Source organism: Panulirus ornatus, chromosome 57 (assembly GCF_036320965.1).
Source record: "Panulirus ornatus isolate Po-2019 chromosome 57, ASM3632096v1, whole genome shotgun sequence".
NCBI lineage: Eukaryota > Metazoa > Arthropoda > Malacostraca > Decapoda > Palinuridae > Panulirus > Panulirus ornatus.
In genome coordinates, this window is record NC_092280.1 from 21,922,133 (window position 1) to 21,946,251 (window position 24,119).

General features: G+C 36.7%; 3 protein-coding genes across 7 annotated transcripts in view; 1 reads left to right on the forward strand and 2 right to left on the reverse strand.

Moving 5' to 3' along the window:
* LOC139766257 (phosphatidate cytidylyltransferase, mitochondrial) overlaps positions 1 to 4,348 on the forward strand; it is a 36,517-nt gene extending 32,169 nt beyond the window's left edge. For 3 of the 4 annotated variants that reach the window (XM_071694653.1, XM_071694651.1, XM_071694652.1), the window contains exon 7: positions 2,671 to 4,348. In XM_071694653.1, the coding sequence (XP_071550754.1) occupies positions 2,671 to 2,801 (131 nt within the window). In that variant the 3' untranslated portion in view covers positions 2,802 to 4,348. The remainder of the gene's footprint in view (positions 1 to 2,670) is intronic. The other variant, XR_011716825.1, reaches the window with a different exon arrangement.
* Positions 4,349 to 8,874: 4,526 nt separating this feature from the next.
* Positions 8,875 to 16,996, reverse strand: LOC139766258 (guanine nucleotide-binding protein subunit beta-like protein 1). Of its 2 annotated transcripts, none has more exons than XM_071694656.1 (3): positions 16,676 to 16,996; positions 14,700 to 14,767; positions 8,875 to 11,382 (listed from the first exon to the last, which is right to left on the reverse strand). In XM_071694656.1, exons 1-3 carry the CDS (start codon positions 16,680 to 16,682, stop codon positions 10,558 to 10,560), a joined length of 900 nt encoding a protein of 299 aa, XP_071550757.1. In that variant the 5' UTR covers positions 16,683 to 16,996; the 3' UTR covers positions 8,875 to 10,557. The 2 variants fall into 2 exon arrangements, with proteins under 2 accessions (XP_071550757.1, XP_071550755.1); XM_071694654.1 differs by having other exon boundaries at positions 14,700 to 14,859.
* An 869-nt stretch (positions 16,997 to 17,865) lies between these two features.
* On the reverse strand, positions 17,866 to 24,063 carry LOC139766256 (serine/threonine-protein phosphatase 2A regulatory subunit B'' subunit gamma-like). The gene is made up of 2 exons (XM_071694650.1): positions 23,978 to 24,063; positions 17,866 to 19,547 (listed from the first exon to the last, which is right to left on the reverse strand). The coding sequence occupies exon 2, from the start codon at positions 19,494 to 19,496 to the stop codon at positions 18,108 to 18,110; it is 1,389 nt and encodes a 462-aa protein (XP_071550751.1). The 5' UTR covers positions 19,497 to 19,547; positions 23,978 to 24,063; the 3' UTR covers positions 17,866 to 18,107.
* Between the last annotated feature and the right edge of the window lie 56 nt (positions 24,064 to 24,119).

The following is a 24,119-nucleotide window of genomic DNA, read 5'->3' on the forward strand; positions in this document are numbered from 1 at the left end:
TAATACTGTTTATGGTATTTTATAGAAGGATATATAGAAAAGTCCAAGTATATAATGCTAGAGGGTATTGGGGGGGGCCCAGTTATCTTGTATATGACTAAGGGATTCAGTTAGATTTGTTTAACATGATCTTTAATGCAGGGAACTAAGTTCATGGTCAGATATTAACCATTATTAGGTCACTTAATGAAAATCCACTTGCATTCACCAAGAGTCAGATTTGCATGAAAATATGGAAATGGTAATTGGTCCATTAGTTAGCTTTTTTTTTCATTAATGCAACACCATTAAGTTTCCACGTTTGGCATTATCATTTAAAACAAAATCTCTATGGGATAGAGTGAAGAAAAATGAAAATGAAGTATTTATGGATGAAGCTTGCAGGAAGGCATGAACTTAAAAGAGTAGCAGATTTCTTGCTCCATACAAGCATAATGATGAATGGATTGTGACGGGCCATGAAAAATGAAATAACTGGATTTAATCATACACTAAAAAGCACTGCATTGCTAAGTCAGGAGCACTTGTTAGAAACATTGTTTGTTACATATTGATGCATCTATGATACACATTTCATATGCAGATTGATAAACAAACTAAAGATTGTAAAAAATTGAAGTGCCAAATTTGAATGGGCACTAAGGAGCCTGCTGTTACTAGCTCCCAAGTGCTCAATGATGTCATGTACTAGCTTTATCTATGTTTATTATTCGTAACACACATTTACACAGCACATTTCGACTATAACTTTCATAAAGGACCTGAATGATGGTGTCAACAAGGTATAGAGAGAAAAGGAGATTACAGAATCAGTGAGTGGGTGTTGGCTGTCAGCTGACTGAGTCATTGAGTGTGTGTGTGTCTGAAGTGTCAGCCATGAGGGGTAGTACTTCATGAGCCCCTGGTGCTGCTACTTAGTTGGGGAAGGGTTAGTGAACCATGCTGGGTCTCCAGACTTTTTTGAAATGTGAAAAAAATGATGTTATTGCAGATAGGTGCAAGGTAACATCTCAGGATTTATCCTGTTTTTTGCAGAGTGTTATTTTCTTTTCTCATAAGAATTTAACAGTTTTAGGCCTGATTAAGGTGAAGTGAGGCTTATATGACAGTAGTTTATAGCACTTCAATTTTTTTTATTGGTTTTCTGTTAGCTAGCTTTCAGTTATTGGGCACTTTCTCCTCCTACAATGATTTTTTGGGTATATTAGTTATTAGAGAAGCTACTTACTGGTTAGTTTCTTACATTATTTTTAGGGAGATGCCACAAGGGCCATTAGATTTGTTCAGCTTGTTATATGATATTCAAGTACTTTGCAGGATTTGATATTTCTTATGTCCAATTTTTCATTTTTAGTTCTCAGAGTTATGTTATATGCCTGTGGTATATTAGGAATTTTTGCTGATAGACAGAGTCGAGTTCTTGTTTAGAAGGAAACCATTTTTCTTGTATCGCTAGTAGATGTGCCATTATCTTTTGATAGGCCTGTAGTATCCTTGACAATTTTCTTGCTTTCATTGTTTTTAAATAAATCTTTATGCTTCTTTTTCACATTGTGAAAAATTCTTTTATTTATGAAGTTTTTCTTGTTTTTGTCTATACTCTTTTTCTACTATCTTTTAATACCATTCATGGTTTCATTTTTGCCACGACATAGATATCCAGTAAGCCCTTCTTTTACATTTAATTATGTTCTTGCTATCTCTGTTCATCCAACCTGCCCTATCCTTTTCACAAGTACTTTTCACCTTTTTTGGTATGGGACAATTGTAGATTACATGTTTTTTTCTTCCTGCATATTGGGTGATTACCTTCATATTCAATTCCAAATTGAGCATCTTTTTCAGCTTCTTGCCATATCTATCAAAATGTAATGGGCTTTTCCTCGTACTTGTCATCTTCTTTAGGGTTTGATACAAAAATGGTTTAATCCAGCACAAACATGTAGTAGATTCACTTGAATAACATGTGCTTATTGAATGGTAACTGAGAGAGATGCTGTAATGTACACAATTTTGGAATTGTCTGATTTTCACTATCTTACGCACACAGCCATTAGCACTGGCGGACATACAACTAAGCATAATTTTCATATTTACATATTGTTTTTGACTTATGTTTTTTCCCATCGTATGTATGGATGGTTGTAAGTCGCATGGGCCATAAGTTGAGGAGCATCTGTATTCTGATGAATACCAGAACACTTCTCCTGCATTGGTGACCAATGTCTCACTTTTGATTATGTCTGATGATTGTATTATGGAATCATGAGAAAGTAGTCCATACTTCTTGTACTCCAACTTTGATTTTAACAATTTCAAGCCATCTCTACTTGTACTCTTGCTGTGCTGTCCTAGTACAAACAATGAGTGTTACATTTTAGCACATTTGACTGTTCTTTCCTGCTTCTTTGGTTATAAGTGGCCTCTGGATGAAAAACCTCTTTCATTTTAGTAACATGACATTTTTAATCCTTCATATTTAACCCCCTTTGAGTCATGCGGTTAAGGATATTTTGTAGGTATTTTGCCAACGAAAAATGATATCAAGATCAGCTTACTAAAATTGTGTTACTTTAGAAATCACAAACATCTCTACTGATTAAGTTAGAAAAAAGTTTATTTAAGAGCTATGGATTAGGCTGATAAAATTCTTTATTTATCTCTTACCAGGTATTCAAGATATAGTGAAGATCTCTAGTCTGACTCAGAGTGTTAAAGGAATTTTAACTGCTGGAGCCACCAAATCTGTCAGATATTCATGGTCGAAGCTAAAGAAAATGTGGAATAGTTTACAGGGCTAAAGAAAATGTGGAATAGTTTACAGGGCTAAAGAAAATGGAATAGTTTACAGGGATGAGTTATAATTTGTATATTTTTTTACAATACTGTTATTTAAAAAGAAGAGATTTCTGATATTTTGTAAATAAACCTAAAGACACCAGTATTTATATGGGCATGTACATATTTAGAGCAACACATTTCAAGTAAGAGGAAATTGCATTTCATGGACAGAATGACTCACCTGTCCAGCTCATTTTATACAGGTTGAACCTCTTTAATTCAGCAACCTTGGGACCTGGTCATTGCTGGACCACAGAATGTGGCAGGAAACAACATAAATTGACCTTAAAGTAACCCCCTATGAACATGTTCCCAACCCCTGTTTTTGCCAGCTCCTTCCACATACATATTGCTCTGTTGTCATCAGAAGTATCCTCAGATGGAGACTCAATATCTTGGGCAAGGATTTTTTGTGGCATACGATGCCAATACAGGGCAGATTCATTAGCATTATACACTTGTTCTAGGGCTTAGTTTTCCACTGCCATTAACTGTACAAATTCATCCACAAACTTTGTTGCAGCTTTGTGATGAGTAGTTAATGTAATGATTGGTAGTTATCTTTAGTTGACTCGTTACTATTTTTGTTTTATTGTTATTGTCAAGGTAGGCAGCCCACAATGCATCAGTGTCAGCCCCAGCCAGGAAGTTGGCTTGTACACTCTCTCACCCTGTTCATATTGTTGTTGGTTGTTTAGTAGAGAATTGGAGTTTTTATTGATTCTCTTAATACGACCTTACACTACAAGCTTGTGTCAGCACTATGCTTTTCTCTGCACACACTATGTGCTGAAATTCCATGTCTCCACTTTAACTTCTGTAACCATCCTTGCAAATATTCAGTCATAGCATAGCTTTAGTGCTCTATGAAAAACTTCGGCCTGCTCAATAAGCATCTCCCCAGAAATGCTTACGCCTTCATTATATCATAGCTTAAACCACTTTACAAGTGCACTGTCTAATTCTGTACTCCTGCACCTTTGAAGGTTTTCTGAAACTTTAAACTTATCTGGCTTTCATTTTCAGCAAAAAACTAAATATAAATTAACAGGACTGTTAATTAGCTTGGCTGCAGTTTAAACTAATTTTGACACTGTAGTGTGCAAACGGTGCCACCCGGGTGGTAGATTCAAAACATGCCAGACCACAGAGCTCTGGATTAGAGAGGTACAACCTGTAGTGTATAATGCCCCAACAACCAGGATGGGTCTCAGGTCTAACCTGCATTTTATGTCATGAATGTGAAGTAGTACTTTTGTCCTGTGGAGCTTCATTCATCCCACTACTAAAGTTCTCCCTAAATTTTGTATATACAGAATAAAATATATATATATCCTAGTTTGTCTGTTACTGTTTTGGTTATCATTTTTACAATAATCTGTAAAATGGCCTCATAGGTTATATTGAACTTTCATGGCAGATGACTCAGATACATGTAACTTCAGAATTTCAGTGTGTGGAGCAAGAGAGTAAAATTACAAGTAAAATATTATGCTATGATTTTTTTCATGCTTGTTTAACTTTTCCTGTCTTAATCAGGTAGCATCAGGAACAGATGAAGAAAAGGCCTCATTTGCTCATATCCATTCTCTAGCTGTCATGTGTAATGTACTGAAACCACATTATGGAACAAAGAGAGATAGGAAAATCTAACAAAGGATGCTTAAGAAGCAAAGACAAGCCACTTCCTGTCAGATGCTTTAGAGATGTCAAGGGACACACAAAAATTTCACCAAAATCTCCGAGAGAGGAGGACCAATGATGAATCACATAGGAGAGATTACCAGTAAACCTAGAGCTGCAAAATCCATACTGGTGATCAAAAAGAAGGGAATGGGATTTAAAAAAGCGAGAGTTTGAGGTCCTTTGAAGGTAGTGTATGTGAGCAATGGAGTGATAGTTGCAGGGGTCAGAGCAGTCTCTCAAGGATGAGCTGCACCAAGGCATGCTCTTATGAAAGAAGAGTCTCTGATTTTAGATAGAGATGAAAGAGATGTGTAACAATTAGGGTTAGTTCTGAAGCACACACCCTAAGGAACCAGACTTTTGAACCATACACATTGTCACTTGAAGGTGGGAAGGTCCAGTATTTGGAATACACTACACAAAGTAGATACAGGGCCTGGCATAGATTTATAGGATATGGATGGATGATTACATGCAGAATCATAGGTTGAATGAAAGGAAAATTAACTGTTAAAAAAAGTGGCTTTATCATATGGGTAGTTAGCTATAAGTTAGTTGGGTAAGAAGAAAGGGGAAAAGGTTGAATTAAAGAAGGTATTGGTGATGGAATTTAGAAAAGAATCATAGCAGAAATGAAAATGGAGTGGAGTTCAAGGGAAAGGAAGAGTTTCATGACCTGTTAAGCTCTTTCCTTGATGGGATAGGCATCTGAGCAAGAGTAATCTAACCATGATTGGAGGGAGAAAGTTTTAATAGAAGACAGGATGTAGGATTTCATCCCACGTAAAATAAACCTTCATATATGTTTAGTACAACATAAGGTACCCCGGCCAGTGAAGTAGTACCAATCCAGGGAAAATCAATGAAGAGGCCATGCAGAATAACCATTGAGCTCTCAAAGTGTCATACTTGGCATTTTGAGGAGGGGATAGAAGGTAGGCATGCCCAGTTAGAAGTGACAGGAATAAGATTGTGGTTAATGAACCCAAAGGGGAAAGAAATACTGCATGTACAGTAAGAGGGTTCAGAAATGAAAGAGATGAGTGTGTTGGGAAGAGTGGTCAAAATGGTCAGGAACAAAGGTTGGGTGTTAATTATATCTTCTAGGTTGTTAAGGATGGACAAAGGACCTCGGCTTTACAGGGATTGTCCAAGGTGGACCTTAACCAATCCTTGAGGTGGTCATTGAAATCCCCTTTATAAAGGATTTTAGTGCATGGATACAAAGAAAAGATCACTTCATGACAGGAAGTCTGAGAGTTAAGTTTTACATGTTTGGAGATGGAGAATGTTGCAGAAATGAATGGAGAAAGAGATGTGCCCAAAGAAGAGGGGTAGGTCTCAGTCACTAATGTTGGTTAAGGGGACAGTAGGAACCATCTAGCCCTCTTCAAATGGTAAAGCCTGTCTGCTTCAGCACTTGAAAATACAGGTGTTCTGCCATAATCTAAATGAAAAGAAAGAAAATTAGATTGGAGAGTAAAATGTTTGATTTATGTGTTGTTAAATATTATCTTTGAGAAGTGAAGGATTGTGATTTGTGGATTGGATTTTAACAATCCATGTGTAGTTAAAGCGAAGAGAAAAGATAATTACATGAGTTAGGGATGGGACTACTGGTATTCTGTCCACAAACATACAGTCTCTCTTTGTTAAACATAACACTTGACAACACTAAACTCATTCTTCGTAACTTTAGATATTCCTGCGGTGAGCACAGTGCGCTGGCCCTACCTTTTGGCAAAGTGGTAGGAACAGTAGATGGAAGTAGTAGGTAGGAACGTTTAGGTAGGAGCTTCTGCCAGGTGCCTGATAAGGGTGAGGCATTAAAGGCTAAGAAGTGGCACTGGATTTCTCTAGTTATGGAGATGAGAGAAAGGCCACATGGAGTGATTAACTCATTGTTGCCAAGTTATATACAGCCAAATATATTTTTCTGTTCACTCTGGCAGTGGCATATATGGTTTTTGTTCTTGAATAAGCTGCCTCCACTTCGAGGCAAGATATACTGCTGTTACTGCTTGTGGTGGTATCCATACTGTTACCAGATGCTATATACTATATATTCTCTATATTCTGATCTGTCTTTGTGGAAATGTTAAAGAGGCCTGTATGAGATCTACACTTATGTTACGCAATATTTTGTGAAAATGTGTTGCTGATAACATAATAGATATTACTGATGAAGAACCTTTGTAGTCAAAATTGTTAGTAACACTCGCTTTCAGAAATACCACTTATCTTGCTTTATATGTCTAATAGCGTAAGTAAAAGGATGCGTACCACATGTAAGCAGTACTTCATGAAGTTGAGCTGTATATCATTTTAAGTAGGAAATTATGAATTTATTGTAATCACAGAGTTTTGTTGATATTTTTTAGAATATATGAAATATCCCACACAGAGAGTATAGTGGTATTAGGACTACTGTCAAAGGTTTAAAGATGGTTAGCCAGAGAACTGCTTCTTGGATTGTGGTTGAATTCACTGGTCATTTGGGATTTTCACTGTATGTATGGATCATGGTGTGGTGCCTGAGGACCAGCATAATGCCTGTATAGTGCCACTGCACAGTGCAAAGGCAAAGGAAGGTGAATTTTCAAATTATAGAAGTAAAAGTTTTTTGTATACCTGGTATGTTGAATGGGAAAAAGTTAATTGAGAACAGTGTGGTTTCAGGAGGATGTGCGAATCATACATTTACTTTTGAAGAATTTGTGTGAGAAATACTTATGTTTGAGAAACGTAATGATTTGTATGTGGCATTTGTGAATCTGCAGAAAGCATATGATCTGGTTGATAGAGATGGTTTTTGGATGGTGTAACAAACATATGGTGTGGGAAGAAAACTATTAGAAGTAGTGAAGAGTCTATCTTGAGAATTTGGCTTGTACGTTGGTAGAAAGGAGGATGAATGGTATTTGCAACAGATGTGTAATGTTACCATGACTGTTCAGTTATGGATGGGGTGGTGGTGAAGGTAATGTATGTAAGGATTTTGGAAGGGGGTAGTTTTGCAGTCTGTTGTAGGGCTTTGGTGTCAGTTACCATTTACCGATGACACAGTATAGATGGCAGATTTGAGTGAAAAACTGCAGATGATTTCTGAGTTTGGGAGAGTGTGTGAAAAGAGAAAGTGGAGTAAATGTAAATGAAAGCAAGGGCATTAGGTTTCACAGTACAAAGAGAGAGGTTAGTTGGGCTGTGAGAAAACTTGGAGGAAGTGAAGTGCTTTAGATACCTGGGGGTTGATAAGGCAGCAAATGGGAGCAGAAATTAGTCAATAGGGTGCATAAGGGGGTGAAGCTCATGAGTGATTGAGGGATGTATGGAGAGATCACTATCTGGGAGGGCAAAGCTGGGCATGTTTGAAGGTATAGCGCTCCTGAAGGTGTTGCCTTCGATTGAGAACAACTCCTTTATATACTCGTTTCCTAGCACTTAATCCATTAACACCCATTGACTATCAACCCTACTCGCTTTCATAAACTTTAATTCACCTTATCTTACCCCAGGTATTCCTAACAACCATTCCTTTTTCAGTACACACACTGAAAAGCTTTTCCTCATTTTTAGAACTGCCATAACACTCACTCATCTCCCAAAATGCATCTACCACATCTTTATTCCTCTTTCTTTGAGGTGTAAAAGCACTAACAGTTACTGACCTCCACTTTCATTCTAACAAATATCAGCCTTGAACTCACTCCCTTGCACTCCAACATTATCTTACAGGTCATTCCACATCTGAATTACCACCCATTCTTTTGCTGTACATTTTTAGACTTGAATTAGAATATATATCTCAAGTTTGGTCATATCACCTAAAAAAAAATGATTAATGAAGGTCCAGAGGAAGGTATTTTTTTTTAAGCATTTAATGTGACTTGCTCTGTTTAAGTCATGTGTTAGCACACATTCCAACTAAATGGGTTTGATTAGAGAACTACATGACTGAGGGCAGTTGAGGGACATAATTATGTATCTACAGTATTTTCACCAAAATTGTATTTAAGCAGCTGACAGCCAGTCACATGAAATTTTGAAGGTTGAAGATAATGTCTCTACTTTATTCAGGATTAAAATCTGCACTATGTAAAGTTCATCTGAGCACTTTGACATTCATTTTGTTTCTATTACATTTGTTTCTTCCACTTCCGTGAAGTAGTATCAGGAACAGCTCTTTTGCACTCGTCCATTCTGTAATGCAACAAGGAAAGCATAGCCTACCATACATAGCGAAGCTCCACACTGTTCGATGGTTTATTCAAAATAAAATGTTATCAAAGAAAATTTATTTTTGTATAAAAAAACATCATTTAAAGCTTGACTAATGATATCAAAAACGGTAAATAAAATTCTTTATTTTCAGTCGTGTAATACATCATTGAAGATATTAAATATTCTAATGATCATTACCAAGAAAATTACCCTCTAAATGGGAAGAAAACACATACAGGTACTAAGCAAAAGTATGGCATTTTTAGATTTGCTCCAAACAAGGAAAATCACTTTAACAAAATGACTGTGTATGGTAGATTAACTCCTTAATATTTCAGTAAGTTAACCTTTCTAACCTTCAAGTTTTCAAGTTGTTTAAAAGTGTAATGAACCCTACAATTTCAAAGATGTTCATTTAACAGTGTAATAAATATCTTCAGAAGTATATTTCAACCACTACTTTCTGTGAAATAATAAGTAGAAGCTTTGTAAATGTTTCAGCATGACACACTGACAGTGCAAAAGTAAGGCTTGAATGTCCATTGAGTTACCTTTGTGCATGTTTTGTTTATTTTACCTCCACCAAAATATTAATTGCTAAATGTGTTTTATCTTATACAGACAATCTTTTCTGGCTATAATCACAAAGATTCAGAGATAATTTTTTCGTAACAGCAAAACTTAATTATTAAAGTTAGTAAGATTACTAGCCATATCATTTAGACATGGGGTTGTCAGAGTGAGTTAGGCACTGGCAATACTACCTCCACTTTTCCTAGCATCCTTCTCTTGCCTAATCATGGTGAACTTTCAATGCTGGAGGTGTTGGTGTTCATGAAATCATTTTCTTAAAGATCCAAAGACAGATCATCATTTTCAAGTAATTCGGGACCATCTGCCTGGTTTTTTAAATCTAGCTAAAATCTGCTTGGTGTTCTTCCAATAACGATCATTAAATTTTGCTCCCATCAGCTTGGTTGCAGGATGACTAAAGGAAGGAAAAAAAAAATATTGAGCACTGCCACCACCCACACTCAGATCACAGCCTTGAAATTGAGGCTTGAGACAATACATAAGTATCAGTCTAGACACATCATTCATCTTGTATAATCATCCATATGTAGGCATTAAGGGGTAAGAAAACTGATTTGAAAAGTCTTAGACTTTACTTAGTAAGCTGGAGGACTTAAAGTATGTAATTAAGTTGAAATGATCCTAGCTTGTCAAAAGGATTTTTTTTCATGAGTGCCTCTTGGCATCAGAGACTGAGTCTGAGAAATGCAAAATTAGATTACAAAATTATACATGAGGAATCTCGTGCACGTTACACACACACACACACACACAACATTTTTCTCAACTGAAATAAGCAAGATTGTTCTAAACCACCCTTGAAACTTTCATCTGCCGTGCCTATGCATGTCTTACCCTTCCTAATTCAGTACTAGACTACATAAATTTCTGTTATATTCTGTTGAAGCACCAATAAGTAATTTACCATCATTTCATGGATTATAGTGACATCACTTTGCTTGCTTGTTTTTAGTTATCGGTCTGAATAATTTTTTTACTACCTTTTGAGGTACATTGAAGAGTAAATCTTTGCATTTCTTTCAATTTATGATGGACAAAAGAAAAATCCCTTTCTCTAATGGATTTTTTAATGAACTTCAGCATTGTATCATGGCCATATAAGGTTGCTGGCTGATTTCTTTGTATAATTTTGTCCCAGTTGTGAAAAAAATAAGGTCAGTAAGTAGTGGAAATAAAAAGCAGCAGCAATTTCCATTGCCAAGATATATATTTTCATTAAGTGAATAAGTTCCAGAGAGAAATACTCTTGTCTGATGAGCCAGCTGCAAGGAGAAATCTTGAACCAAAGCATTCAACATTACTGGTAGAATAAGCCAGACTTTCTACTGTTTTCTTGTGGTAATGCAGAACTGCTAATGGCTTATGTTTTTGGTTAGAAAATATACGGATACGAGAGTCCCAACCACCTGTTACAAGAAGCTTGCCATCTGGTCTTATGATGCATGATGACAGACCAGCATTAGTAATATGTAACTCTTTAGTAACACTTACCATAAATTCATTGCTAATGTGAAATAGAAATACTTTTTCTGAAGCGGTGCCAATTATTCCTGTTTGAGTTTTATCATCAAATGTTAAACATATAGGATTTTCGGAAACTTGAGCTTCACTGATGATTTTCCTGTTACTCCAGCCCCATAGAGAAATGTGTCCACTTTCATACACAACAATAAGACCAACATTTGTTTCAATTTTTACCCATCTCACTTGCATTAGGCTTCCACAACTTGTAGGATCTGATGGCAACAATGAACACACTTTGAACTTCATGTCAATGTCCCAAATAGTAACACCTTCCTGGTTAGGCCCAGGTATGGCCAGTAACTTTGTATTATCCACATTTGTAAGATGAGACTGGCTAAAGCCAAGGTAGTCACTGATGGGGTACTGCACTTTGACCTTTGGACTAGAGGCACTAATGTCCCAAAGTTTGATTCTGTCATGCCTTCCATGTGTCCAAAGTTCCTCTGGAGAATGACTGTGCAGCCACAAAATTGATGAACAGGAATTACCTAACCACTCTTTAACCACACATTTGGTCTGTTGAAAGAAAATAATGAAAGAGTTATTTGACAGAAAATCTAAGTGAAGGTAAAACAAAAACATAATGTCTGTGGTCAGAGTACTGAAATTTTTTTTTCATTTTTCTGGATTTCAGAGTGTACTGAAAAATACATTAAAAACTAACATGCTAAGCATCAATTATGATTTCTGAGGCTACCACATCAATATAATTGCATTTTTCTCTTCTGTCATTTACTCATATTTGATGTGTCATAAGGAAAAGATCACAAAACTTGTAATCTAACCAAAATGATATAAGTGAAATTTACCTTGACAAAATTTTCCAGAATACTGATGTGGCAGCTATACATGATATTTAATTTTATCATAATTTCAAACCAGTCAAATCAAGGGTTGATACAATATGTTTGTTTCCTCAGCACTTATTGTTAAGGGACATCACACTATGCTCATACATGTTTCCATAATACTCACCAAGTCCTCCCCTTTACTCCATCTCCCTCTTACTTGTTTCTTCACTATAGGAACCTCCTTAAAAGATTTTTAGCTTTAAAAATAACCATTTTATGATCTTTGTTGACAATAAAAACCTGTAGCCAACACAGCTAGATGAAATATTTTGTACTCTCTTAAAGGGGTTCATATTTTTTTTTAAGGTTTTTGAGATTCCTAAGGCATGCAAGATTCATGAATTTGCAATTACTTGTAAAAAGGCAATAATTCCAAATTTCAACCAGCACAGCTTATCAGCCAGTGAATGATATATATATATATATATATATATATATATATATATATATATATATATATTATTATTATTTTTTTTTTATTATACTTTGTCGCTGTCTCCCGCGTTTGCGAGGTAGCGCAAGGAAACAGACGAAAGAAATGGCCCAACCTCCCCCCATACACATGTATATACATACGTCCACACACGCAAATATACATACCTACACAGCTTTCCATGGTTTACCCCAGACGCTTCACATGCCTTGATTTAATCCACTGACAGCACGTCAACCCCGGTATACCACATCGCTCCAATTCACTCTATTCCTTGCCCTCCTTTCACCCTCCTGCATGTTCATGCCCCGATCCCACAAAATCTTTTTCACTCCATCTTTCCACCTCCAATTTGGTCTCCCTCTTCTCCTCGTTCCCTCCACCTCCGACACATATATCCTCTTGGTCAATCTTTCCTCACTCATCCTCTCCATGTGCCCAAACCACTTCAAAACACCCTCTTCTGCTCTCTCAACCACGCTCTTTTTATTTCCACACATCTCTCTTACCCTTACGTTACTCACTCGATCAAACCACCTCACACCACACATTGTCCTCAAACATCTCATTTCCAGCACATCCATCCTCCTGCGCACAACTTTATCCATAGCCCACGCCTCGCAACCATACAACATTGTTGGAACCACTATTCCTTCAAACATACCCATTTTTGCTTTCCGAGATAATGTTCTCGACTTCCACACATTTTTCAAGGCCCCCAGAATTTTCGCCCCCTCCCCCACCCTATGATCCACTTCCGCTTCCATGGTTCCATGTTTAGTTTCCTGTGTTGGTGAGGTAGCACAAGGAACAAACAAAGAAAGGCTGTATTTGCTTGCATTCATTCTTTGGCTGTCATGTGTGATGCACATCAAATTTGCGTATTAAATTTCCTTAAGTTTGTAGATTAATCCAGAGAATCTGTCAATAACATCAGTGTATAAACAGAAAGGCTCAGCTAGGACTGGATATTTTTTCGTAATCTGGAATGATGAATGTCAGAAGATGGAAGTTGTATATATTTTTAGGGAGCTGTAGGAGTTCTATAAATGAGGTTATGGGTTAGTATAAATACATCGTATATATGCATATATTTTTTCGTACTTGATCACTGTTTCCCACATCGGCAAGGTTGTGCCAGAAAAAGACGAAGAAAGGCCACATTTGCTCACATCCATTCCTTAGCTGTTATGTAAGTCACTGAAACCCTGGGATATAGAAGCAATTCTACTTAAGTATTTCCTGTGTGTTTTAGAACACAATTAAGGGGGTTGGGAGTGTTGGGCTGGAAACCCTCTTTGTATTCAATTTCTATAGGAAGCGGGGGAGGGGGTGAAGGTTCTGGGAGCAATGAAGAATGCGTGGAAAAGGAAAACATCTTAGAGAGGAAAAATGGGTATCTTTGAAGGAATAGTAGTTCTAACAATAGTATATGGTTGCGAGTCATGGGCTATAGGAAGGGTTGTGCGGAGGCGGGTGAACATGTTGGAAATCAAATGCTTGAAGACAATATGTGGTGTGAGGTGGTCTGATCTAGTAAATTATGAAAGGGTAAGAGAGATGTGTGGAAATAAAAAGTGTGGTTGAGAGAGGCAGAAAAGGATGTGTTGAAGTCTTTAGGATGTGAAAAGACTGAGTTAGGAAAGGTTAACAAAGAGGATATATGAGTCAGAAGTGGAGGGAACAAGGAGGGCAGGGAGACCAAATTGGAGATGGAAGGATGGAGTGAAAAAGATTTTGAGTGATTGGGGACTGAACATGCAGGAGGGTGAAAGGTGGGCAAGGGATATAGTAAATTGGAATGACGTGGTATACTGGGGTCGTGCTGTCAATGGACTGAACCAGGACCCAAAGAAGTTTACTAGGCTGAGAGCTCTTAATTACTGCAGACAAATTTCAATGCATTGTCTCACATGCAAAATGGAGAAGAGCCATTCATTCTGGATCTTTGAAACATTGCTGCACATCCAAAGACTAATGAAGGTTTCATCTGTTTTAATCTAATATACCATAAAACAATATACAGCAGCTATTTCCAGAGTGATTGTTTTAGTTCCCATGCCAAAGGAACTTCTTAGTTGAGGTACAATACATGAAGACTTTTTTTTTTTTTGTTTTTGCCATTTAAGGCACAACTGCACTTCCTAAATCATATGACCAAAAAGCAGCATGTATTCATTACATGTACTCTTACCATGAATGCATCCAACATTAGCTGTGGTTAATGAACATTCTGACAAAGAATTTGTTAGTATGCTCATATTTAAGGACTAAAGTTTCTTAAAGAAATTACACAGTAAACTCAAAAATCTGCCCTTGATGCAGGGCAGAGAGACTTCATGAGTGGTCAAAATGGTCTGTTGAGGGAGCAGGATCAACAAAAGACAAATTGGGTGGAATGGCAAATAGAAATCAACACTGTGCCTTTTCTAGGAATTTCTTAAATATTTTTCAGTCAGGTAGCACTAGATAAGTGCTTCATTAATGTTATCAGTTGTGACTATTCACTAGAGAAAAAAATTCAGTTACACATCACCCTTAAAACAAACCTTCAGATCCCAAATCAGTATATGGCCATCTTGAGTTCCAGCAGCAATCTTCTGCAGGTTTTCTCCCTCTGGTGGATGGAGGAATGCAACTGACATTACAGGAGATCTGGCACCTCGTAAAACAAAGACTGGATCTGGGGCAGGACTACTCATTGTATAACTGTTATAAGAAAAAATATATGCAGTTTATGACATACATAATTAAAAAGTCACCTTTAATGTGTGTATGATAAAATGTTACAATGACGTCATGCAACTGATGTAAGACACTTTTGAGATACGAGTCTGAAGAAGTAGATATCACCAGGAATGAGGAAAACTGGAAGCCACAAGGAATTATAGTGTTGATGAAGAAAGTGACATTATTGAGGTGGTATGAAGAGAGGATAATGTACTTGCAAATGAGTTGACAATTTGCACATAAATTGGGAAGCATCCTCATAGTAAGTGAACAATAATTACACTTTTTTTGTGTGTGTAATTTAGTGAAAATGCAGGGTTCCTGGAGACTTATGACATAAACTGTGGTTGGATGCCTAGCCATGACATGACCCTCTTTGGGAAAAAAGGAGTTCAATAAAAGGATCTTTGAAGAGAGAAAGTGAAAGATGGGTGGCTGCTTGGCAATTACCAGGATCCTTTATGAGGAAATAGTTCGTGTAGAGGGATTAAAAGATTTGTCCATACTTAAACTTTCATTGAAAGCACATAATACATATGTTACCCTCCCTGTCTGTCACTCATGATCATTCTTTGTTAATGCACTTTCCTTGGAATATAAGCAATATACTGAGGCTAAGAGTACAAACTGTTTTCTTAAAATGCTCACAAATTCATCAAATCAAAATGCTTAATTTGCCATCAAACATGATAATTATAATTTTCATTACAATATTACACTGAGATTCAAACTTAATTGTTCTGACATAGTAAACATATATTGTAACCAATACTAATCACAGCCAAATCAAAAGAATCCAAAGTTTGGTAACTGTTCTAACTGGATGGAAGTGAGTCACAGGGTAGGGAAGGGGCGAAGGTTCTGGTAGTGATGAAGAACGTGTGGAAGGAGAGAACATTATCTCGGAGAGCAAAAATGAGTATGTCTGAAGAAATAGTAGCTCCAACGAGATATGGTTGCAAGGCATGGGCTATAGATATGGTTGAGTGGAGGAGGGTGGATGTGTTGGAAATGAAACATTTGAGGACAATATGTGCTGTGAGGTGGTTTTATTAAGTAATGAAAGGGTCACAGAGATTTATGGAAATAAAAAGAGTATGGTTGAGAGAGTAGAAGGTGTGTTGAAATGGTTTGGACATATGGAAAGAATAAGTGAGGAAAGATTGACCTTTAAAGAGGATATATGTGTCAGAGGTGGAGGGAGCAAGAAGTGGGAGACCAAATTGGAGGTGGAAGGATGGAGTGATAAAGATTTTGAGCGATTGGGGCCTGAATATACAGGAGGGTGAGAGGCGTGCATGAAATAGATCGAGCTAGAATGATGTGGTATACCAGGGTTGATGTGCTGTCAATGGACTGAACCAGGGCATGTGAAACGTTTGGTGTAAACCATAGAAAGGTCTGTGAAGCCTGGATGCAAATAGGGAGCTGTGGTTTTGGTGCATTACACATGATAGCTAGAAACCCTTTTTTGTCTGTTTTTGCTGGAGCTACCTTGCTAAAGCAGGGGGTAGCAATGCTGTTTCCTGTAAGGCAGGGATGGTGCCAGTGATGGATGAAGGCAAGCAAGTATGAATATATATACACACACACACACATGCTCCCAACATACGTCCAAGTTCCATTTTGACCAACTGCCTGTATCTTGAAATGAACGTAAGTTGGACATATGTCAGCATGTTATGTAGAAATTGTATATCCATACAGCATTCTTTTATCCTACTCAATTTCTATCATGATTATCTCATTTTTTTACTAACCAGCTGTATTATATGATTCTGTAGTTTCTTCTTACCTTTCATTTGAGATTCTTTAGTTCATGGATTTATTCATCCAAACTTTCAAAGAACTTTTCGGAAGCTTCTTTGTCAGCACTTGCTGCTTCACTTGTGACTCGAACACTTTGCAAGCTATATCTTCTTTTTAATCTATTGAACCAACCATGACTTGCTGTGAAGTTCTCAATGTAATCCTTTCCTGCACACTCCTTCAAAGTCTCAAAAAGACTTCTACCCTTCGACAGAATTGTTAGTAAGCTTAGTGGTACACATTTTTTATCTACCATCCACAGCATCAACAACTTTTCCATTTTATAGATGAGCCCTTGTCGTTGCTTTGTTATTAACGTAGACTTCATACTTGCCGAACCTTTCACTGCTTCACGTATTTTTTCTTTGTCCTTTAAAAATGGGGAGACTGCCAAATGGGACAGCTGTAGAACACATGCAATCACATTTTTTTTCCTTCCTTCATATTGGGTGATTTCCTTAATTTTCAATTCCAAATCGAGCGTCTCCCTCGGCTTCTTGCCAGATCTATCAACATGATGGGTTTTTCCTCTTGCTTGTCATCTTCTTTGGGGTTTAACTCGAAAATGGTTTACTCACTTGAATAATGCATACTTACTGAATGGTAACCGAGAGAGATGCAGTGATGTCCACAACGCCGGGATTCTCTGACATTCACTATTGTATGCATGCAGCTATTAGCAGTGATGTACAAGAAAGTAATTTTTATATTTAAGTATATTTTTTAATTTATATTTTTTTCTTGTCATATGTATGGATAGTCGTAAGTCGGGGAGCATTTGTATATATAAATATATCATATTTATTTTATGCTTATTTGCTGGTTCCCATGTCAGAGAGGTAGCGCCAGGAAACAGACAAAGAATGGCCAATATATTTATATGTTTTTTTCATACTATTTGCCATTTCCCACATTAGCGAGGTAGCGTTAAGAACAGAGGACTGAGCCTTTGAGGAAATATCCTCACTTTAGCCCCCCTTGTCTGTTCCTTCTTTTGGAAAATTAAAAACGAGAGGGGAGGATTTCCAGCCCCCCGCTCCCTTCCCTTTTAGTCACCTTCTACGACACGCAGGGAATACATGGGAAGTATTCTTTTTCCCCTATATGAGAGAAACCATGGAATGGTCTGTGAGGCTTGTTTATGGATAGGGGGCTCTAGTTTCAGTGAAACATACATAACATGAACATAATGTTTTATTAACTATATTTATTTCAGAATAGAATAATTAATACACTGATGGTCAAGCAAATGTATTTACTCCAATTTTATGTGAATTATCATTTCTTTACATTTTCCAACTTATGAACAGGGTTCAGTCATGTAACCTGTTCGTAAGTTGGGGATCTCCAGTAATGCTTATGACAGACTGCAGAGAAGGAAAAAAAAAATTGGTTGAATGTAACAACTTACAGTTAATTTAAACTTGGGCTGTTTCTTCATTACTGTCTGCCACAAGAACTTCTCGATTTTCGTATGTCCAAAATCCATTGAGATCAATAAGAATGCTACTGACAACATCACCTTGACCACAGTTTATGAGATCTTGTAGTGTGATTTTGCAGGGATCTGCTGGTTTTACCATATCAAAAATCTCATCTTTCACATCCTCAAAATTCACTGGTTCTTGATTATGCTTTCGCATCTGCTCTTGAATAGATCGAAAGAAATAGTTTAGTGTGAACACATTCAAGTATCCTCGACCATCAATATCAAGAATTCTGAAAAAATAGTGCAAAGCTTGAGGTTCTTTCTGATTCTCTAGAGCCAATACAAAGTCCAGATAAGTTTTGTAATCCATCTCACCATCATAAGTCAAACACTCTTGGAAGACTCGATCTATGAACACAGGAGTCAGGGTTCCCATACCATAGCGAGTAAGTTCTTCTTTAGAAAGCATCCCATTATGATCTTTATCCAAGTTTAAATACACACCATACACTCTAAGAGCTGAAGGAGCCGAAAACCAATTATTTTGCAGCTGATCTTTGGGTAACTCTTCATCACGGAGCTCCAATAAATCATCAAGAAAACTGCATGTTAAAATATCTTGTATCTTGATCTGTCCAGTACGCATTGGATCCAAGAAAAAGAAAAACTTTCTCACAGCTGTACATACATAAAATGAGTGGAAAGACTTTTCAAGGCCATCTAACTGAGGTAATGTAGGAATCAACTCAAGAATATAGTTCTCTAGATCTGACTCCCTAAGATAACCTTGACCAGTCACATCATATAGTGATAAACCAATTCGTGTTTGGTGCAACCACACCTTTCGCATCACATAATTGAAGAAATTCATTACAGAAATACGACCATAAGGCTCATTCTGCAGTAACTTGCAAAAAGTAGATGGCTGGAAATACTGTTTACATTTTGGTCCTGCTTGCTCTGCTACCTTTAAAAAGTCTTCATAATTTATCATTTGTTCTTCATCACCATGTTCATCTAGCAGCATCCACAGATTCTTCAGCTCATCATTATCTAAGAGCTCTCTACTTCTCCTCTGAAGAAACACAGCCCGTGATTCCTCACGCAACTTCTGTAACAGCTGATCATCTTCAGGTGGAAGTTTGTGGTAAAATTTTGGAATTACTGGAAGTAAAGAATATCCAGTGCCGCTTCTGTTGGCTGTTGACTCCCTATTAATACCCTTCCACTCACAATAGTATTTTTCAAATAATTTATCTACATTTTCTTCCTCACTAATTTCACAATTGAAGCCAGAATCTTCCTTTGTATTATACTGACTTGCAGTTTCCTTTTCTCGCTTATCCAAATGATTTTGAAGTAGTGATTTTAAATCCATCTTTTTTAATCTACATTATGTACCTTCTTCGTGTTAATAGTTCATCTGTACCTGAAAAAAATAAAAAAGGATTCAAATGTACAGATTATTAATAAAGATGAAAATCAATCCCTACTAAAACAAGTTTGCTATTGATAAAGATGAAAATCAACCATTACTACAACAAAGTTGCAAGTGTAATCTGTTATTACATTGTATTTACATCTGCAAAACAACTTTTTGTGATGTGCATGAAATTTTTTTTCTCCCTTAGTATTCAGGCCTTAACCACTTTACTCCAATAGACATATCTACGTGAACAAGTCAACTCCTCTAGATATAAATTTATGCAATGAGTTTTGCACCTCATTCACAAGGCCACTTGCCAAGCCTGGATGGTTGCCAAGATGGCAGTACCAAATAGTTTCTCCTCAAACTCGGTCATCCTTCAGCCATGCCAATGACAGGAAATTCTCCTGAGTTTTCAAGGAAGAATAATGAGCAGCTTTTAACTAAACTTTTTTTAAGATCAGGATGATCCTGAATTGCTTGATTTATCTTTGTACTGTATGGAGAGTAACTTTATTGACACCAACTCTCCCAGTAATGAAAGTTGACGAATATGAGACAGGAGAAAGTGTTTCTTGCAAAAGTGGAGTCAGTGTTGTCGATGCTTGCTTGATCTTGATGAAATCACACCTGAATGGTGTGGCTGGTGTTTTTACACTTTAATAATTTTCTTATGAAATATTATCAGCGAGTCACAATGATTATAAAAAGAAAAAACTGGTATATTAACCACGAGCTCCTTAGGTACATTTTCTTTCCAACCCTGAACCTCTTGGTTTTTCATTTTGTTTAATACATGTATTTAAACAATTTCAACAATATTCAAATAACAATGAAAAAAATCACATAGGTATGTTTTGGCCATTACTTTCACTGATAATGTATGTAAGTTCTGAGGATGTTTCAACACAATATGCTAAAAAGTGCAGGAGTTAGGCCTTAGTGGCTGGTTACTTGTCACTGTGCATGTTATTGTTTCTATTTGCTACACTGTAAAATTTAGTACTGATTATATTGTTTTATATAAACTTGTATAATATTTCCGTTTTGCCAACTACCTCAATTTTCCCTTGAGAATGTTCAGTGATGGCAGTGGTATAAACCTATTCCTGACACAAACTATATGGATGAGGATTCAAAAATAAATCTGAAAATTAAATGGTACAAACTATAACACAGTGGTGAACATGTCTGTTTTTTAAAGAGTATTGTAATACTAAAATAAAAGAAGTTGCATATTTAACTAACCTGTCTTTTTCTGTGTATCCAGATCAGATATGTAAATTCTACATTATTCCCTTGACAGACTGTTACCAGTTTCAAAAGGAATATGAATTTCTTGTATAGTGATATAATGACATTTACATTATGCTTTCACAAAATTAGTGGATAGTATGACTTAGAAATTAAGGAAAAACACTGTGTGTGTGTTTCTTCTCACACAAAGAACCCTGAAGCATATTTACTGCTAGATTATATTCATATGGAGGCCTTCTTTCACTTTGTCCCATCCTTGTTACTTTACATTTATACATTTACTCGGGTTGAATTTCATCATATATCAGACAAACTTAGGAGTCACTGTAGGTCCCGCAGGAAGTTGATACAATCGTCCTCTCTCATCACTATCTTCATGATCTTTGCATCATCTGCAAACGTACTGAGGTAGGAGTCCATACCTCCTGCCAAGTCATTTACATAGATCAAGAGTAATGGTCTCTTTTGACATATATGCTTTGCTTCCTTTCAGTGAGATTATCTTCTCTTTATTGATGGAGTTTTCCCCCTAATTCCTGCCTGGTGATCCAGCTTCATAATCAGTCTCCCATATGGGACAGGAGGATCGATTATTGTTATTAACAATATACATGTTTTACTTTACACTTCTTACAGTGATGGAAAATGTTTCTATTTATGCTTATCTGAACTTGTCTTCATGCTTCTAAGAGGTCAATTAGTTCTGTTCTAACTGCAGTTTTGAGGGTGCTGAAAACCCTGTCCTTTTCGTTTTTCAATTTTTCAAAGGTGGAACAGAAGTATCCAAGTGAGGAGTCCTAATCCTCCTCAAAGGCTCAGGATGAGATGTTTGAATGTGTGTGGATATAACTAAGATATGGTCTGAATATGTGTGGGTGTAATGAGGATGACAAGAAAGGAGAGGTAGATAATGTGTTTGGAAAGATTCTGACCATTCTGCAGTTCTTGTGGTGGTGAGGAATATGAAGACGAAGAAGTGGAGGTATAGTATAAGGAAAAGTGGAGAGGTAATAGTGTTAGCAAGCAAGAAAATGAATTGGAAAGAATGCAAGGAGTATGAAAGACGGGTGACAAAGTTTAGATAGTAGACTAAATATAGGAATGTAGTCATGTGTGAATGAGGTATTAAAAGAAAGACTGTTCGAGGTTCAGAATTAATGGTACAATGCGCCAAAACTAGCTCCCTATCCAGACCCCACACACCTTTCCATGGTTTACCTCAGCATATTTTTTTTCATTGTTGTATAAATATCTTTGAAAATGCAAGGTTAAATATTTATATTTGCTAAACCTTGATTATCTGAACTTTCATGTTAGAAAAAATTAATAAAAAGGTGAGGAGTTGCCCCACATTTTCTTGATACACATGACTCTCATTTCCTTAACTAGCTAAGTAAAGAACCACAGCCATCCTTATAGGTTTTATGGTATGGAGACCCTAACTGTAGCTGTACTTAAATGGACAGCCTTTCTGACTCATTTTACTTCAAAGGAACATTTTACTGGTATGCAGAAATGCCTTATGTCACCAGCAATTGTAGTTAGCACCATGGAAAATTCTAGGATTATAGTTGTCTCATATCACCAGCAATTATAGTTAGCACCATGAAAAATTCTAGGATTATAGTTAACCATATTGCGCAATATCTTAAGCTGTGCGAAACTTGGCTATACTTTTAAAGTCCGGGCACATCAGTTATAACGATTCAGCAGATACCAAAGTTTTATCACAGAAGAAAAGTTCTTTGCATATCAGTAATCTACTGGAGGCTGAAGAGAGTTGTATGACTCATCAAAAATCAACACGAAATGAGGTTTAGCACACCACCATGTTGAAATGTCTATATACCTATAAATATGGACTTCCATGGTGTCGTGGTTGGTGTTCCTGACTGTGACATATTCACAAAGAACACAGGGTTGAGCACATATCAAATCCCAGTAGTGACAGTTGGTCCATGGTCAACCCAGCTGTTCATCTATCCCAAGGGGTTGGTCAGTAAAATGCTAGGATATATACATATATATATATATATATATTTTTATACATGCCATTTCCTGCATGAGCGAGGTAGTATCAAGAACAGATGACAGAGCCTTAGAGGGACAGTTCTTCACTAGGTTCCTTGGTTTAACATAAAAAAGAAATGCCCTAATAAGTATTTTCTTTACTTTGTGACATTTCCAATTAATAGGACTAATGTATTTTTTCACTTTAGATATCCTCTCACATTGGGGACCCATAAATTTCCAAAACTGTTATACTATTCTTTTCACACTAGCAAAACCTCATCAGCCAATATTCACTGCTAACAGCAATGTGAAATTAATCAAGGTAATTATGTTACGGAATGGTAAATAGTAGGAGGATATGATAAGGGACAATGTAAGTGAAATGCAACTAAAAATCAACACAATGCATGAAAAACTCAGCTTACCCTTGGGTCCCTGAGTTACTTTAATTATCAATTTTGCATATGAAATATACCAATGACAATGTCAATCATCATTCTGATTACAGGCAGTTAGATGAAGCAAACACACTTTCCATCATCTTAATGCAAAATACCAATATGGTTGCATTTTTTCATACTGAAAATAAGGTAAGTCTTAGTTGGCTGGGGTATTTGGTGAAGTTTTCATATATTCAGTTGACTTCTATGAGTTTCACTCATGCATACGCTACATTTTCTCTGAACATCTTGACCTTCCCAATATTATCCCCCCCAAAAAAATTGATGATCCGAGTCATGTTATCTAAGTCACTTTTACTAAGCAGAAAGACTCCATGAGAATTCATGTCTTCCAAATTCATGTTATTTCTGTTAAGACCCTAAACTAAAACTTACCCCTTAATGGGTTCTTAAAATACTGCTGTTAAAGTCGTGGTGTCCTTAAACTGCAACATTTCCATAGATTATGATTATTCGTCGATATTCCTATGTTAAAATCACTTCAGCAACGTAAATCTTTACCGTTCCTCGTATAGCACAGTGTCCCTAAGCTTATGCATTACCTGCAGACTTGTTCATTCAACTGGCTGTGGTCAGAGTCTCAACTCAGGAGGGAACTCAGCCATCCCTTTGGCCCTATACGAACGGCTTACTCCCCATAGTCTATGATACCAGAAAATATATCATGGACCATAAGGTGAAAATGGTGGATAAGTTACATACCTTCAGATTACAATACAGTAGTAGACTACACGAACCGTAGACTTATACAGGCATCTTCCTCGAGTCCCTACGTAGTTAAACCAAAATACCGATTTATGTAGAATCTCGTTTTTCATCAAATTTTTTTTTATAGATATGTAGT

Excerpts from the sequence above, each read along its gene's own strand:
- LOC139766258 (XM_071694654.1), bottom strand. The coding sequence starts at position 14,852 with ATGAGTAGTCCTGCCCCAGATCCAGTCTTTGTTTTACGAGGTGCCAGA. Across the intron at positions 11,383-14,699 it reads TACTGATTTGGGATCTGAAG|ACCAAATGTGTGGTTAAAGA; the intron begins GTTTGTTTTAAG and ends TTCTTTCAACAG.
- LOC139766256 (XM_071694650.1), bottom strand. The coding sequence starts at position 19,496 with ATGGATTTAAAATCACTACTTCAAAATCATTTGGATAAGCGAGAAAAG.